The sequence below is a fragment of the Notamacropus eugenii genome, chromosome 3, assembly GCF_028372415.1.
Source record: "Notamacropus eugenii isolate mMacEug1 chromosome 3, mMacEug1.pri_v2, whole genome shotgun sequence".
NCBI lineage: Eukaryota > Metazoa > Chordata > Mammalia > Diprotodontia > Macropodidae > Notamacropus > Notamacropus eugenii.
In genome coordinates, this window is record NC_092874.1 from 335,919,857 (window position 1) to 335,939,300 (window position 19,444).

Genomic DNA, 19,444 nt, shown 5'->3' on the forward strand with positions numbered 1-19,444 from the left:
ACCTTACCCCCACTCCTTTCTGGAAGGGGGAGGTCTATAGGTATGGAATATCACATAGATATCACAAATAGATTTTTTTTTTGATATATGATTGATTTTGCTGATTTTTTCTCTTCCATTTTAAAATAAACATTCTAGCTGCCTCTAAAATATATCAAATTGTTTTTAAAAGATTTCTTCCTATCGCCATAAATGCAAAAGATATGCAATTTGATATATTTTCATATGAATTGCTCATAAGCCAGGGCTCTCTGGCACTAAATTTGTAAAATTTTTGATTTAAAAAAAATTAAGCACATACCTTTATATTTATCCTAAATAAATGTCATCTTGCTCATTTTAGCCCATTATATGTGGATTTTTCAGTCACTGCTAAGTACTCAAAAACCACTTATTTAATAATCCACTCTAAAATTTTGCTAGGGATTGACATCATGCTCTCGAGTTTAGTGTTTGAGGAATGTACTTTTTTTTCCCCATTTTGAAAATGGAGACGTTATTTGTTTATCTCTTGTCTTTCGTTCCTATTTGCCATGATTTCTTAAATGTGGGATGTAATTTATCCACAGCTGGATGTCTGAACTTTTTTTAAGGTTGGTACTTCTTTACTGTCTCCTCATCTCTCTTGGGTTTCAATCCTATCTTAATCCATAGTTAGTCCTACTTTTCCAATCTTAAGATGTTTTTTAGTTTTTGTTTAAAATTTTTTGAGGATAATTTCTGATAGAAATGACAGTAGATGAAATAGCAGATGAATAGCCTTTTCTGTCACTTGCCCCAAATGATATACTTTCCCTCATTTCATTGAGCTGAACATAGCTTTAAATGACCATTTTCTTGTCTTATACATTTTTTCATGTGTGAAGTTTAGCTTTCCCAACAACCCTATCCTTGTAGTTTTTTTCAACTCATATTTGTCTTTGGTTGTATACCCTTGTTTGCATCTCTTGTATATAACACCTGCACATAGTAACTACCCAAGGTTTCCGCCAATAAAAATCTTCCCAGGTTCATCATATTCTGAGGGAACATTCACTCAGAACCATAGCTCAGGAGCTAGAAAAAATAATAATGAAGGAGAGAAGTGGACAGGAGTGGAGATGAGAGCAGAAGAGATGCTCCTCATTCACAGGTTGTGTTTGCCCTTGGTTCTCGGAGAGGACCATGACATCAAGATGATCCTTCCCCTCCTCTCCCCTCCCCTCCCGCCTTGCCTAGGTGCTCTGCCCAGGGGAAGGTATACTTCCATGACCAAAAGCTGCCTCTTTCTCCTTGGGTTTACTGGCTACATTTCTTGCTTAAAGATCAGGCCTTAAACACAATTCACTCTGGAGTCATAGACTGGACAACAGGTCCCCGCCCTCCTAGCACAGAATAAATGTAAATATTAAATCATAACCGTTTCTCTTTCACCCAGGAACCCTGAGGGTCTTCCCCTCCCAGTTTGATTATTTTTTTTATTAAAGGGGTCATCCCTTGAGTAACTACATAAAGAGGCCTATTCTTTGAATGGGCGTATCTCGTTCAAAGTGAGAATCTGGTAAGACCTTAGCCTAAATGGCCAGGGTCTCCCACTGCATCTCCAGCCGTCCTGGTGAGTATCAGGTCATTGGACCCAGATGGCTCAGGAGAAGAAAGTCAGGTTGATGACCTTGCACAGCCCTCCCTTCCTTAAATCAAAGTCAACTGCAAGTTATAAACATATAAACATATAGATGGAAATGTATACCCATAATATACATTTTATGTGTGTATAGAGAGACATTTCTATCTATATTTATCTATATGTCTATATAGAAGAGCACCTTTAATGAGAAAGAACAGGCAGCCTAATTTGGCAGGACCATAAGAGGAGGAGGGTGCTGGGGAAGAGTGAATAATATATAATCATCACGGAAAGCTAGGTTAGAGCTAGACTGCGAAGGGTTTTAAATGACAAATCAGAGGAGTATCTATTTTAACAAGAGGGCAATAGGGAGCCATTGAAACTTCTTGAGGGAGGGAGTGCCATATCTGAATCTGTGTTTCAGGAATATAAACATTTCAGCTGTGTGGAAAATGATTTGAAGAAGGGAGAGGCTAGATATGGGGAAACCACTTCAGTTACTATTTCAATACCCCTGAGAGAGGCTGGGACTATTGAGGTTGTGGTTCCAACCTATCCCCCTCAAAGGAGGGGATAGACGTGAATACTGTTGAAGTGGAATTGGTAAGATTTGCAACTGCATGGATATGGGAGGATGGTGGTGAGTGAGAGTGTGGTGGTGTGGGAGATACCCAGTTTTCAAACCCTGGAGACCACAGCAGAAGTGCCCTTGACAGAAATAGAGAAGTTAGGAGTGGTTTTAGAGGAAATGCTATTTAAAACCCTCTTGTATAAAATTTCCAGTCACATTTTTCTGTCTTCTTAAAATTCTATACTCAGCAGAATAGGCATTGTAGGGGAATTCTTCTCCAACCTTCTTGCCAGTGCCCTCTTTTCCATTTACCATCCCAGCTTGATATTGATTCCTATTCCTATACCCACAGTCAGTCAGTCAATAAGCACGAATTAAATGCCTACTATGTGCCAGGGACTTTGCTAAGAGCTGGTATTGCAAAAAGAGGCAAAAACCAGTTTCTACCCTTAAGGAATGTGCCAAGAATTCCATGCCTGAAATGCTGGAAGGATTGTAGTGGGTAAGTCCCTGATCATCCAGTTGGGATGAGTGGCCATGTCTCCCTCAGCTCCAGGGAGGCTGGAGTTGACTGGACCCGAAGGTTGAAGTGAAGTAGAAGCTGGGTTTCTTCCTTCTCTCCTCTGACGCTGCCACCTCTCCAGTACAGACTCTCATCACCTCATATCTGGATTACTGCAGTATCCTGCTGGTGGATGTATCTGCCTCAAATCTCTCTCCACTCCAATTCATCCTCCACTCAGCTTCCAAAGTGATTGTCCTAAAGTGCAGGTCCCACCATGTCACTCTCTACTACTCAATAATAGGTTCCCTACCACTTCCAGGATCAAATATAAAATCTCTACCTTCCAAATCCCTTCCTAACCTTGTCCCCTCCTACCTTTCAGTCTTCTTACACCTTACTTTTCACTACGTACTTTTTGATCTAATGACACTGGCCTCTCTGGTGTTCTACAAACAAGATACCTTTAAGTCCCAACTAACATCCCAGCTCCCATGGGAAGCCTTCCTCAATCTCTGTTAATTCCAATGTCTTCCCTCTGTTAATTATTTCCAGAATGGAGGATGCTGAATGGATTGGAGTCAGGAGAGACTTGAGGCAGACAGACCCTCCAGCAGGCTTGCTGCAGTGATGAAGGCCTGAGGTGATGATACTAGAGAGGTAGCAGTGCTAGAGAAGAGAAGGAGGAAACCTGGCTCTTCCTTCTTTCTTCCTTCTTGCCTTCAGGTCCAGCCAACTCCAGCCCCACCCAGAGCTGAGGTAGACATGGCCGTTCATCTCAACTGGACGATCAGGGACTTAGCCATTGTAGTCCCTCCAGTGAGATGGAGCACCCCCTGGGCCTTACCACTTGCTCTGCCATTGTTTCTAAATGACCACCAAGTCTTAGGATCCTCCTAAATATTGCTATCTGAACTGCCTCTATGCCCTAAGAACCCTGTGCTTAGGGGTTTTTTCTATCTATCTTGCAACCGAATCTTCCTTTCCATGTTATTTCTGCCAATTAGGACCCGAGAACAGGAACTGTCTTGCTTCTCTATTTGTATCCAAAATGATTAGCAGAGTTCCAGGCACATAGTAGCACTTAATAATTGCTTTTCATTCATCTATGCATTCAGTCCCATTCTTCTATATTGGTTGTGTAGCCAACTATTCATTTCCCATGTCCTCCTTTCTCCTCCCATGTCAAGGTCTTCTCTTTGACGAAGGGATTATAAACCACTTTTGCCCAATAACTTTTTTAATTCTTATGCAAGACTTCAACACCTACACCCACACCCACATATCATATCATTTCCCAGAGAAGTGGATAAAGGACCATGGGTATAAATCTTGGCAGGCTCTACATAATATCTCAAATATGTGTTATATATGTTTATATACACGTATGTTATACATATGCATGGATATGTATAAATAGGATATATAACGGAGAAATACAGGAGCTGTTTTGGTTATATTATATATAAGATATCTGTATTGGAGATATATGTGTATAAATATCTCAGAGATATATGAAATATAGATGACAGATATACGACACAGATAGAGATTTATATATGTATGCATGTAAATATAAATGTGTGTATGTATATGTATACATATATGTATATATTTGCTACTGTTTGTGAATTCTTGCTTCAGAATGGCCCAAAAGATGTTTTATCATTTATTTATCTTTTATGGGAAGTATCTAATATATGCTATATAGTTTCATGGTTAACAGTCTTTCCCTTCCTCCTGTCATGTTTTTTCAGCCTGCCACTTTTTCAGTACTGATTTGACCTCTTCCCCCACACCCATGTCCTCAGAATCTTTCTCTTCCTGGATGTCTTTTGGGATTACTTCTTCAATTATACTGATGACATTTTTATCTCTAAACCAGAAAACAGGAATATTCCCCAAATTCTTCCACTTTTTAGTCTTATAGGGAAACTCGCTTGGATTTATAGAACATGATGATTAATTGCTTTTAGGTAGGAATACAAACATAGCCCATACCTGTATCTCACTAGACTCATTCTTTTAATCTAAAGTGAGGAAAACAATTAAGCATTCTAATAAAACCAAGCCTTTTCATTCTTTCAATTGCCCTACTCAAATTCCAAATAAAATTTTAGTGATACTTTTTCCAATAAATTGAAAAAAAAACCTGATTATGTTTTACTTTTTACATGTAAATAGATTAAGGTCCCAAGAATTTTTGAAACCAAGAGTGAACGTAATAGCAATTGTTTCTGTTTTGGTCAGAAATCCTGAAAGTCTTTCCCTTCCAGATTGATTAATTTTTTTTTCACAATGATAAATTTTTATTTTTCAATCTTTAAAAGTTCTTATTTTAGACAGACTCTTGAACTGGTGGTTCATAGCCATCAGCCCTCTCTACTTTTGTGCCCGTTTCATCTCCTGAAGGTTTTCCAGAGCCACCACCTTCACCATGCAGTTCCATGAGCTTTCCCAATTCAAATTTGGGCTTCTTGAGCATCTTGACCTTTCGGACAAATACATCATGGAGAGGGTAAATGGACTGGCGAGCCTTTTCTGTGTCTTTTCCAATGCTGTCTGGAATTAGTTTATTGACAACTTCTTTCAAGTCATTTGTCTGCACCTCTCGGGTCATGATTTCCATCATTTTCTTATGAATTTGACGAACCTGTTGGTGCTGGGCATAAGAGGTCTTACGGATCTGGTTGTTGCGCTTTTTGGTAAAACCAACACAAAAGAGGCGGAGCAAGTACCCATCAGTAGTTTTGACATCTACATGGGCTTCAATCATGGTCTGCCACTTTTTGACCATGGAGCACATCTTGTCCCGGGTAAGGTCCATTCCATGGAAATTAGTCAAACAATTTTTACCCTGAACATCTTCAGTAATTAACTTGAACTTACGAAAAGCCACCTCATCATTCTGCAGATCAGCAAGGCTCACTTCAAAAACTCGACCTTTGAGACCATCAGAGGCAATTTTTGTTCCTTGAGTCCTTGTGACCAGTGTCTTGCCAATATTGCGGATGTTGAACATAGCTGGTGCTTTTACATCATACCAATCCTTCTTTGAAAATGGATCCACCACTTTCTTCTTGGCTCCTTTTTTGCCGCCTTTGGTGAGGTGCTTATTCTTGCCCACCGCCATGATCCCGCTCTGAAAGCCAAAAGCTTGATTTTTTTTAATTTTTTTAAAATTTTTTTTTAATAGATAAAAGAGGTCATTCTTTGTTTCATTTCTTATCTAGTCTTAATCACTGAGTCAAATTGAGACCTGTTAAAGAACTTAGCTTGAAAAGGCCAAAGTCTCCCATTGGATCCAGGGTCATCTCCAATCCTCCTGATCTGTATCTTACCATCGGATCCAGATGGCTCTGGGGGATAAAGTGAGCTGGTGACTTTGCACAGTCCTCCCTCATTAAAATCCAACTCACTTGCATGTCATGGCATCACCTCCATGATGTCATGGTCCTCTTTGAGGAGGAAGGACAAATAATAAGAAGGTGATATGTAAATTTCAAAATTTTTGAGTTTCATAACTAGTTTTACTTTTACTTTCTATTTTAGTTGGTACTGTTAAAAAAGCAAAACTTTTGTCACCCAAAAAGGAAAAACAATTTAATTCACTAAGAAATCTTGTTAAGTCCTGTCCAACTCTTTGTGACACCATTTGGGGTTTTATTGGCAAAGATGCTGAAGTGGTTGGTCATTTCCTTCTCCAGCTCATTTTACGGATGAGGAAACTGAGGCAAACAGAATTAAGTGACTTGCCCAGGGTCACACAGCTAGTAAGTGCCTGAGGCCATATTTGAACTCAGGTCCTCCTGATTTCAGGGTGAGTGATCTATCCACTTTACCACCTAGCTGCTCCAAAAAATCTTGACTTGTGTATTTGCACTTCAATGATTATTTACACTTATATAACACTTTACAGTTTATAAAGGCCTTGTGAAGTAGGTAGTGAAAAGTTTTATTTAGCAAAGTCATGAGATATTTTCCTTTATTTTTGAGACATAAGATACTTTATTTTTTTTTTTACAAAAGTAAAATTCAATTTTGGAGCAGTTAAGTGATGCAGTGGCTAGAGTGCTAGGTTAATATCCAGCTTCAGACACTAGCTGTGTGATCCTGGGCAAGTTATTTCACAATGTTTGCCTCAGTTTCCTCATCTGTAAAATGAGCTGGAGAAGGCAATGGCAAACCACTCCAGTATCTTTGAAAACCCCAAAATGGGGTCATGAAGAGTTGAACACAACTGAACAACAACAAATCCTATTTTTATCACTATATCAAATTTGGAAAAACATGGAACTCAAATATCTTTCATCTTAAAATCATCTACGCATCAGGGAGAGTGGAGTAGGTCCAAACTATACAATCCCATATTCAGATAATTGTAACTGGAATTGACAGTTCAGTGACAGCATTCTGTGAGTCTTTGTTTAATACTAGATTGATAGTATGTATAGCAATAAGAAACTTGTAGGAGAATGATGCTTTGGCACCTTAAATATTAATCAAAGAGGCCCGCAGATTATCTGGCTTTTAAAAAAAATACTGAGTCTCTTTATTTTGCCCAAGCTGGAAATTCAAGGACTACTCCTTGGTTTTATCCCACTCTGGCTTGGGATCTTTGACATGCTCTGTTTCGAACCTGGGCCAATTTGCCCTTCTTTAGGCAACCTAGTCACCCCCTGGTCTGATATTCACCATATTAAGGATCAGCTAATTACACAGCAGCTTAGAACTGTCAAACTCAAAAGATCCATAGCTTTTCCAATAGCTGGGATGACAACACTCCACTAACATGCCTGTCTAGGAACTATATGGCTTTAAGAGGCAAAATAGAATTTTGCTAGGCATCTATACGTTGAGGAAAGGAATTTAGTAAAAGTGAAGGATCTCATCTAAAGAGACTATAAGAAGATTTTGTCATAAGGAAAATCTCCGTGATTTCACTGGGGTGGCTACCCTTTCCACTTATTCACCCACAGATGAAGATAACAGTCCCTCCAAACCTTAATAGATGGTCTTTGTGAGCAGCTGTGTTCTCAAAGGTTCCCCATCTTGTGGCCAACATTCTGGTCATGACTCTCTCTGCACTTAACTAGACTGTCCTGAGCTAAGATTCACAAAGTCCACCTCAAAGCCTATACCAAAAAACTGGTAGGAGTTAGCAAATCCTGTCAGAGATCTCATTTTCCTGGGATAACCTTCTAGAATCTAAATAGAGGAATTACCTCCAATCAATCAACCAAAGAGCATGTATTACTTGAGTTAGAACCTTGCCTCCTATGCTGACTAGTTGTATGACTGGTTAAGTTACCTAACCTCTGTCAGTCTCAGTTTCCTCATCTGTAAAATGGGGATAATGATAACACTTAACTCACAGGGTTGTTGTGAGGATCAAATGTTCTTTTTTACTATCAGCATCATCATCATGATTATCTAGAGGTGGAGGAAGACACCTCTTTTTATTTGTACCACCAGTACAATGACCAGCTCTTTTTCTTTAAATTGCATCTTTGATTTCATTGCTATAGTATAGGACATTTAGTGAGGAAATTTCCCTACCAAATCATACTCTGCACCTTCTAGTCTCAGAGTGCCTGAGGTACTGAGAGGTTACAGGGTCACATTGCCAGTTTACTTCAGAGGCAGGAATTGAACCCCAATTTTTCTGCCGTCTAGGTTGAAGCCAAGTTCCTATTCACTAAGCTATGCTACATAGGCAGCTAGATGGCTCAGTGGATACAGCTTCAGGTCTGGAGTCAGGAAGACCTGAGTTCACATCCAGATTCAGACATCTGTCAGCTGTGTGACCTTGGGCAAGTGACTCAACCCCGGTTTACTTGTCTCAGTTTCCTTATCTGTAAAGTGGGCTCGAGAAGGAAATGGCAAATCACTCTATTGTCTTTGGCAAGAAAACCCCAAAGGGAGTCACAAAGATTCAGACATGACTGACTGAAAGATATGTGTGTATGCACACATATGTATATATACAACATGTACATTTTATTTGTTCATTGATCATTTTTTTGGACCTCTCACCACTAGCAGCTTATCCTATTATCCTTAGTCAGTTTGGCTTGACGCAGAGGGCTGGGCAGCTTTGGTTGCTTAATAGACCTTGAGACATCAGCAGATCTCAAGATTATAAATCATGGATGCTTTCACATGGACAAATCACATAGCTTTGGTTTATAATAACAATGATAATTATTAGTACTTGCTGCCGTGCCATAGCAGAGAAAGGAATAGGAAAACAAACCTTCCTTTTACCCACAAATCCTTCATTTCAGTTTCACATGTGGGTCTTCAAAGTTACCAGAAAGTTCTTTGGACTTTCTCACTCCTTCCCACGGAAGAAAGGGACGCTCAGTGGGCTTGTCTGGGCAGTCTCCTTTCCCTCCACCCCCCTCCATGCCCCTCCATGCCCCCTGAGACTGCCTCCCAGTGCCGGGCAGGTCTGAGACAGAGCCCCCTGCCAAAGATCTCTCCGAAACCCACTTTACCCCAGACTGAGAACTTGCCTGTTCGGCAGGAGCACCGGTTCTTTGTCCTTCCTTCTCTTTCCTTAGAGAACGATCGTGAGTGGGCTGGGGGAAGGTGGGGGAGCCCCGGGGTCGCAAGCCTGTCTGTCCCCACGCCCTCCCGCACGGGTCCAAAGCGAGTGGCCGCCGGAGCCCGCTGAAGCAGTCGCTCCGGGCCAGCTCTCCTAGTCTGCGGAAGCTGGGGCGGCACATAGCCACACCCCAGAAAGAGGGACCGATTGTTTAACCCTTGAAATGGGCTGGCCCCCTTTGCACCCGTTAGGGGCTGTGGAAGAAAGTGATTTGAGGGTTTCCCCCTCGTTCAGCGCCCTCCTCCCTGCACCAAGCTCGCAACATCACAGGGTGAGCCTGGAAGGGACGCTGGGGACCATCCAGAGGGGTACGGGGCAAGCATAGAGGGGGAGGGCAGCTGGGATGGGTTCTGTGCGTGTGTCCCTGGACAAACCCTTTAACCCTGTTGGCCTCAGTTTCCTCATCTGTCAAACGGGCTGGAGAAGGAAATGGCAAACCCCTCCAGTACTGTGCCAAAAAAGAGGTAATTCTTTAAAAAGACTGCGAATTTTTATTCCGAAGTCTTAAATATTTGCTGTAAATTGTATGTCTACTCCATTCCGCTGACCTACTTTTCTATTTCTTAGCCAGTGCTGGATAGTTCTGATAATTATTGCCTTATAATACAATTTAAGATCTGGTGCTAAGCCTTTTTTTGGGGTGGGGCGATTTCTCTTGATTATTCTTGACTTTGTTTTTCCAAATGAATTGTTATTATTTTTCTAATTCAGCAAAATAATTTTTTGGTAATTTAATTGGGATAGCATTGAATATATAAATGAATTTGGGTAAAATTGTCATTTTTATTATGTTGGCCCTGCCTACCATGAACCATTTATATCTTTTCAGTATTTAAATCTGATTTTATTTGTATAAAAAAAACTTTTAAAAATGATTTTATTTATATGGCTCCTGCGTTTTTTTGCCATTTGTACTCCCAGGTATTTTATATTGTCTAGAGTTATTTTAAGTGGTTGCCATGGGGGAGGAGGAGGAGAAAAATTTACATGATAATTTTGTTGTGTATCTGAAAGGAACAGCAAATTGTGCATAGTAGATTAGCAGTTTCATGTACAATCATCTTTTTTATTGGACTGCTGTGAAAATGCTTGTTTAACTCCATAAATTAAAAATAAATCAAAGACTATGTGGAAGGATTTTAGAAGAACTTTTATATATTTCATAGCTTTCCTTAGGGCCAACACTGATTAAACTGCAACTAACAGGTGGGAGTGATACATGCCTTTGATGAGAGATCCTCAAAATCTTGTTTTCTCTTGGTATTTTCTATTAACAGAGGAATTTTCTTTTTGTTGCAGTAAGTGAGCTGTCCCCTTTCTCTTATGTTGGGAATTGTCTTTTTGTGGCTCAAAGGGAGATATTCCACTGTTGATCATGTAAAAGAAAAATGATTTTTTTCTGAACAGGGCACTGACTTTTTGGAATGTTGGTAAATGAATTTTAAAATTTATGCATTAAGATATGGAGAAATGGTAGAAAATAACTGACATGTTTGTACTTTGGAATTCTTAGGTGAATATGTAAATATACAGGCTGCATATTGATTTAGAAAACCACAAATTAACACCATCTATGTTTTGTATTTTTAGATCAGAGAATTTCAGTGCTAGATGGACCTTAAAGATCATCTAGCCTAATGGTGTCACACTCAAACAGAAAAAGGGGCCACCAAACCATACATAAGGAACCCTGAGGGTTGTACCTCATAAAACCTCATATTAATGTCATATCATCTATGTTTTGTTGTATTTTTATTTATTACATATTTTCCAATTACATTTAATCTGGGAGTGTGGTCACAAGACCTGCAGCCAATGTGTTTTTACACCTCTGATCTAGCCCAATCACTCTTTTACAGATAAAGTAAATGAGTCAGGGAGGGGAAAAATGACTTGTCCAAAATCACACATCTGGTGAATAGCAGAGCCAAGATTCATATTTAGGTCTTTTTAATACTCTGTACTGCCTCCTTTACGACTAGACTTAGGATCTAAAACCTTAAATTATCATCAAGAATTAAAAATTCATCTCATTTTTTTGGTTTTTACTGAACAATTTTTTTCATGGTTGGTAAGAGGGAATTTTACATGCAGTGGGAGAAGCATGGAATTAGGAATCAGTATATTTGGTCTGTATTTTTGGTTTGGTTTTTAATTTGTATGACCTTGTGCAGGTCAAAGTCTCTGGGCTTGTTTTCTCACATATAAAATGGGGAGTTTGGGCCAGGTGAACTTTGAGATTCTTTCCAGTATGAAATACTATGATTCTATGTTTTAGTATGTGGTCCCTTACCCTGTTTCAAGATAGTAGTAGTAGAAGCTAATATTTATATGCCAAGCATGTGCTAAGGGCTTTACAAACATCGCATTTGATAGCCTTCTAATGAATCCTCGAGCTTGGCTCATGGCTCCCTCTACTGGTCTTATAGTCATCATTTTCACTGTAGCTTTCCCTAACTCAGTTCTGCCATGTTATACCTTGTCCCCTATGTTAACATGTGCCAAATGCAACATACCTGAAATGTAACAGGATTACGTTACACACTACAGGTTTATATATGTTGTATTCAAGAATAGGAACCACCAAGTTTCCAACTTCTCTGCTATCCTACTCCTTATAATGAGTAAATGACAGATTCTAAAAAGGTTTATACCACTGTTCCTATCATGGAAAACTAAAAGTGCTTCAGTTTCCTTATCTATAAGTTGGGATAATAAATAGCACTTAACTCACAGGGTTGTTGTGAGACTCAAATGAGTTAACATAAGTAAGCACGCTTTGCAAATGGGATTAAAATAAAGTTACTAAGTTATAGTTGGGTTTTTTTAATGAACCCTGCTTTTTCACACCAATGTAGTAAGAACTGGACCTCTCAGCTTCGTGTTTCCCATCCCCATTTCCTGACAGAACCTCTACTTTCTAACCTGGCCTCAAACACTTTTACAGCTGTGTGACTTGGACAAGTCATTTGCCTCAGTTTCCTCAAATGTAAAACAGAGATAATTACAGCACCTCCCTTTGGGGCTGTTGCGAGGATCAAATGAGATATTTACGAAATGCTTAGTACAATGTGTGGCATGTAATGCTGCTGCTATTGGTACTTCGTTCTTGGAGAGGACCATGACATCTGGAAGGTGATGCCAGGACATGCAAGTGAATTGGATTTAAGTGAGGACAGGCTGTGCCAAGTCACCAGCCTCACTTTCTCCTCCAGCACTGGAGATGGTCCAGGATGCAGTGGGAGGCCTTAGCCTTTGGGATGATAGAAATACTTCTTTTCCCTTCCCCATTTCCTCTTCCCTTTCAGTTCCTATCCTTATGTCGGCCTGGATCAAGATTTGTATTTCTTTTCTTTTTTGTTGTTGGAACTAGATTCTCCCTAAATTTCCCCTCCCCTTGGGGAATATGATAATCTTGCTTTGAAGGCTATCTCCACCTTACCTGCCTCCCACTTTAGTTAAAGTCCAAAAATCATAGGCTGTAGTGGTGAAAGAGAATATAACAGCTATTTAATCCTACTTTCTCATTATATATGCAAGCGTGGGCAGCGTGTAGACTATATGCACACTCGACGGGTGTGCCAAGTGATACTTCAGGCACTTGCCCTAACATAAACATCAAATTTCAACTTCTATCCTGTTTTGGAAATGTGCTGTGTAATTTGTCCACCAGGTGGTGCTAGACTCAAGCTATCAGACAAACCATTTCCTCAGTCTTTTAGTACACCTCTATGGACTTCTCTGGTGCACATATACTTCCCACAGTTGCCCTTCAGAAGATACTCATCCTGCAAAGTCTGAAATGACTCTCTTCCAACCACCGTGTGTTTCCTACTATTCCTTAGGACACAGTGGATGTTGTCCTAGATTCAATTACTCTTTAATGGTATGAAAGTGAAATACCACTCCAAATTACTGCAAAGTTATAGGAAAGACTCTGTATAACCCAGGTTTCTAGACAATCCTGGGGCTCTCCTAAGTGGCAGGGAGAACACTGGATGCCTAAAGAGAGGCAGAATTGATATGCGAGTTTTGGAAATGAGGCATTTTTTCCCTTGAGACCCATGTGATTCATGGGAAGGAGATAAGGAAAGAGGGGGTGTATGTGTGTGTGTGTGCGTGCATGTGCACACAATCCGGATCCCAACCTATTTCTCCAGCATCAGTGGATATTACACCCCATTCCAAGCTCTGTAGTTTAGTTAGCCAACCTGGATTTCTCTCATCCTACATGTCTGGAAGGCACTCCTTCCTTACCTCTGCCTCAGAGATTCCCTCTCTTGATTTAAGATATGGCTCAACACCATCTTCTTTACAGTGCATCTTTCATTAGTTCCCAATTGCGAGTGCATTCTCTCCTTTGTATTTAAATAGTTTCTAGTATATATTTGTCAGCTATATATATTTATCCTGCACATGTTTTCATGTACTTTTCTCCCCCATTACAATGTAAGCTCCTTCTTTGTACTTGCATTCCCAGAACCTAGTACGGTGCTCTGCACATAGTAAATGCTCAATAAATACTCATTGTTTGAGTGAATGGATTTCAGAGTGATGCAGGAAGAAAAATCAATCCCCTGCTGTGGCTAAGTATTCTTCCACACTGTTAAGATATCAGCTCTCAGTCCTCCCAAAGGCTCTTTCTGATTACAGTAGTTGAGGCTCAGGCTGACCCGCTGCTAAACCAAGAAGTTCAATTCAAAAACCTGCTGCAAAAAACCCAGGAAGACTCATCATGCAATGTCAAGTGAGCAGAACCAGGAGAACCTTGTACACAGTTATCAGAAATATCGTAAGGATTGTCAACTGTGAGACTTAGCTACTCTGATTAAGACAAGAATGCAAGAGAAAATTAAGGTATATTTTGAAATTAAGGTATATTTATAATCCACTCATAGTACTGTATGATTGATTCAGGATCATAGAATCCCAGATTTGAAAAGGATTTCAGACATCATCCAGTTCAAACTTTCCTCTGTTTAACACCCATGACAAGTTGTTTTCTATCTCTGCTTTAAACCTCACCCCTCCCAGGGAACTCATTACTTCAATAAGGCAGACCATTCCATTTTCAGATAGTCTTAATTATCAGAACTTTAAAAATTTTATCACTTCTAAAAAACAACAAAAATGAGTATAATCACCTTACTATGCTAGCCCTCTAAATACTTCAACATAAGTTGCGCTGTGTTCTGTGTCTCTCACTCCCTTCTCCACCATCCATCCCCGTGTCTTTCTTTTCCAGGCTCTGAAGTCCCTAGGTGTTTTTATTTTTTTTTCAGTTATTCCTCAATACAACTGCTTTCTTGGTCATCCTTTCCTCTGGATATACACCTGCCCTTCAGGGCTGCAAAGGTGGAAGGGACCCAGAAACAGTCTAGTCTCTAAATATATTCAAACATTCATCTCCTCAATGATATCCCTGACAGCCTGTTTGAAGTCATTGAACAGGTGAGTATCCATTCTCCTTTCTCCTTCTAGGCTCAGCTTTCACAGATCAGGGTGGGAAGGTAGTAGAGTGGGCTACCACCCTGCAAGTTTATAGGCCCTTACAACTCAGATACCCGTTTGTCTTAAGTCAACAAGCATTTGTTAATCCCTTACAATATGCCAGGCACTATGTTAATCATTGGCGATACAAATACAAACAAAGTCCTACTCTCAGAGTGACTTTTGGGAGCGCTTTTTGGAAAAACCCTTCTCCCATTCTCTCCAAATCTGACCCTTCTTCTAAGGTATTAGCTATTCCATGAACATTCCCAAAATATTCTACTCCAGGTGATTTGTCTTTTCTCTATCCTATACAATTTGATTCTATCCATTCATTTTGAGTTATACTTTCAGTCGTTTTTAGTTGTTAGACCCTTTGTGACCCCCATTTGGGGTTCTGTTGACAAAGATACTGGAGTGGTTTGTCATTTCCTTCTCCAGCTCATTTTATAGATGAGGAAACTGTGGCAAACGGGGTTAAGCGACTTGCCTGGGATCACACAGCTAGTATGCATCTGAGGTCAAATTTCAACTCAGAAGATGAGTCTTCCTGACTCCAGGCCCGGCTCGCTATCCACTGTACTACCTTGCTGTCGGATAGTTATATAATCTCATACTATTATTTCATGCCCCATGTGTAGGTTCCATGGAAATCCTCACTACCCAGCAGAAAAGACTCGTCTTGCAAACTCTTAGATTATGGCATATATATGCCAATCTCCCGAAAGGATTATATAGAAGTTCTGTGTGAGCAGTTTTGGTTTCACTGACACAGAGAACTCTAATAAGGAAATGTCCTTTACCAATTCAGGCTGTCATCTCGAGAGTTGTTAGAGAGTTGTCTGAGAAGCAGTGTGGCAGGCTAGATAGAGTCAGTCTGGAGCCAGAGAACTGGGTTTAGGCTCCACTGCAATAGGTGACCTTGGGCAAATTGTTTCACTTGTCAGTACCCTAAAACAAGGGTGTCAAACTCAAATAGAAAAGGCCTCTAAAATATACACAAGGATGCCCACAGGCTGTATATCGACTTAGAAAACCACATATTAACATGATCTATATTGTATTGTATTTATATACCTTATTATATTGTATTTTAAATTACATTTTAATACGGTTTTCACCATTCTCAGGACTGTTGCTGGACAGGATGATGCCAGTGCGCCAGCGTTTGACACTTCTGTTCTAAGTGACTCTCTAATACTTGTTTATGCTTCACATTATCACTGAATATCTAATTTAACCTTTACCTGAAAAAGAATCTCCACCTCCCTCAACCAATACACCAAGCTTTGCTTGAACAGAGGGGAAAGCACCTACCTCCCAAACGACTCCTTTTCACTTTTGGAGCTCTATTAAGATTATTCTTCATACATATATTTACGTTTAAATCTATATTAACATCTTTGTTTTATATTTATATACTTCTACCTTTCAAACCACAATTCACCTCTTTACAACTTTTATCCAGTGATCACAGTTCTAACCCTTCATCCACATGACAGAATTTCAGATACCTACAGATAGTCATCTAGTACTAGACAAAGCTGTCTGTACTCATTCCCTTCACTTCATCACTCAACCCACTATAATCCAACTTACCTCAAAACTCAACTGAAACTGTTCTAGTTACCGATCTCTTTAAAAAAAAGATTTTATCTTGTTTCATATCTCTCCTCCCAGGGAATTATCCCTTATAATTAAAAAAAAATAGCAAAACCAATCAATGAATCTTAAGAATACATAACAAAGAAAATGTGGCATTACATGCAATATTCTACATCCATGAACCTCTCACCTCTGCTAAGGAGCAGGGGGAAGTCCAATGATGTTTTAATGCTAAATTTGATGGGTCTTTCCTCATCATCCTTTTTGATTCACTATCTATGTTGAACACTTTTTCTTTGCCATATAACTCTATCCTCCCTGGGCTTTCAAAGTTTTCAAGTGTTTTCTGTTCATTATCTTCCTACCTGATGGGTCTCATTTGAGGGGCACTGCAAAGCTCCAGTACTTGATGAAATCAGAATAATGCCACCCACAAACTGGAGCCTTTGGAACACTATACCACTTAATGGGGATTGTTCTTGTATGTGGACTCATCAAAAGTGTCTCCCATGTCTCCTGGTTTCATAATATAGCTGAGTAAGAAAGCTGTACTATCCTTCAAAGACTCTCATAAGACCATGACACATTGGCAACACCTTGTTTGATCAAGCCTGTAAGGCAGCATTTTGGTCTTCTGAGCAAAATGCTAAAGGAGTAAAAAGATAGACAGCACTTTAGCTTTGGAGAAGATTTACATATTCTACATTACATGTTCTCAAGGCAGGTAACAAGTATGCTTCTCCAAAATAACATATCCGTAAGTCCATCTGGCACTCTTTTTGTATAAAACTGAAACATGCCAACGTAAATATGCACAAATCCCACCAACTGCTTTCAAAGTTTTATACACTTAAGAAATGGTAAGAACAATTTTGTTTTAATTATACAGGATGTTTTTGCAAAAAGCATTGTTAAAACTCCATATAAAAGATACCATCTGCTTGGTGGTCCTTAGTATGACACAGCGGAGTTTTAAATACCTTATTTGATTCCTGGACCTGTACTCTTTTCACAAATTACTTTTTCAATTCTGTAACTGCTCAGAGTGCCTGGCACAAAGTAATGTACTTATATTTGATGAATGAGAGAATGAATCATGACTTAAGATAAAAGGAAACAAACATTTTTTCAATTGAATGGTGGAACAGGTGGTCTAGATGAGATTACAGGTACAGGAACACCTCTTCCTCCCCTACTGCCATTGCCTGGGATTTATAATCTCCCATTTACTATTACTTTGACAATTCTCACCTGCCCACTTGGGTGAAGAAATAGCCCAGATAGTTTGAATATACTTTCTCTCTAAACTATATCCCCAAGACATCATTGGTAGCTGTTTTTCTTATGAGTTTAAATAAAAATTATTCACCTTGATTTGCAATAAAAAACATTTTAATGAAGGCAATTCCTATAATAGAGACCCCTTTTTAACATTTCCTATTTGTCATCAGCAATAAACTCCCCAGAAAACCTCCCAAAGTATATACTGGTAATATGAGAAGACATATAATACTGGAAGACAGGAAAAAGTTAAAAAAAAGTCAGTTCCATGAGAGCCCGAGAGTAAACGCTTGTTTGGAAGTAACAATGGCAACGGGGAAGGTAAACAGGTAGCTTTCCAGGGATCCTCTGGAGAAACAAGGCAACAACTAACAGAGCGGGGATACAAACAATTGCGGATAAGGTTGGAGAATTGTACTCTGTTACAATGGTCCAGTTTTGAGTCAGTAGTATATATAATGTCACCTGTTCACTTGCATGGAAAGCAGAATTTTCTGCCACAGGCTGATTGTAATTCACAAAGACCTTCTATTAGCCTGTAAAGGGGATGTGATCTGTGTGGGTGGATTACCTAAACAATCTAAGATCAGTTCCATCCCTTGAAGTACTTCTCCCAACTGTTACTAAGAGAGCCTAACTTAAGAAAAAATCACACAGGTAAGACTTTCAATTGAATAGTGGAACAAGTGGTTCAGAGAAATTATTCCCACTTAACATTAGAAAATCTTGGTTACAAAAGAAATGCAAAAAGAATCTTAGTGATCAACAGATAATATAGGACTTGCAGCAACATAAACAACGTGTAAAAAAAGCAAGGGTCCTTGGCTTAAAAGTGGCCATGAGTTTTTGGTTCCATTTTTTTCTCCAAAATAGATTTAACTACTAAGTAAGATGTGGAAAATACTGAAAAGAGATACAAGTTTAGCCTTATAATGAACAGATACCTATCACAAAGTTGGGCTTAAATTTGGCAAGATCTGAGATCCAGATCCCTTTTAAAATAAATCAGCAAATGTTGGGATCTACTAGGTATAAGGTACTAAGTAACTCAGATAAAATATACTTCAAGCTACATATGCATTGCCCTTCTTATGCAAACTCCGCCCCCCCCAATCAAAACCAACTCAAACCTAAAAATACATGGTTTACTAACAGTAACCATCCAATGAGGGGTACAAAGATCATTGTACACCAGGGAGTATGCTAAGGAAGGCTTCAGCTGAAATAAGATTTTAAACTGGATCCTTATTTGAATAGGTGAAAAGAGAAGGGTACTGAAGGTAGGAAAAATGCTAAGCAAAGGCAGAGAGATGGGAAAATACAAAGCTTGTGTGGGGACAATAAAGGATTCAATTTGACTAGAAATGGACATCAGCATGGCAGAACAGCAAAAGAAGTTTCATCTATCAGTGGCAATGAACACAGATTTGGAGACAATGGCTCCTCCACCAAGACTTTTGCAGGAGGAAAATAAAATTTAAAAAGGCAAATAAGATCCAGTTTGTAGAGGGTTTTATCCTGTGGGGTAGAATGAAGGAAAAAGTAAAAGCACAAACAAAAGAGTATCCCGCTCTTAAAGTTTATATTCCATGAACTGGGTTTCAATATTTAAGATTTTTTTTAAAGTTTCAAATTGTGTGTCAGGAATGAGTGAAGATAGTTTTAAAAAAGCATTTCTTTTACATGACACGGGCACAATCCTTCAGAAACAATATCTGTTTAATTCAGAAGAAGTTCCTGCCTGTCCCAAGCTAAATCAAAAAAAGCCACTAAATCATA

At 39.3% G+C, this 19,444-nt stretch overlaps 1 protein-coding gene across 1 annotated transcript; it reads right to left on the bottom strand.

Moving 5' to 3' along the window:
- Positions 1–4,969: 4,969 nt before the first annotated feature.
- LOC140496823 (small ribosomal subunit protein eS1-like) lies at positions 4,970–9,425 on the bottom strand. The gene is made up of 2 exons (XM_072597097.1): positions 9,198–9,425; positions 4,970–5,821 (listed from the first exon to the last, which is right to left on the bottom strand). The coding sequence occupies exons 1-2, from the start codon at positions 9,408–9,410 to the stop codon at positions 5,018–5,020; spliced, it is 1,017 nt and encodes a 338-aa protein (XP_072453198.1). The 5' UTR covers positions 9,411–9,425; the 3' UTR covers positions 4,970–5,017.
- Positions 9,426–19,444: the final 10,019 nt, after the last annotated feature.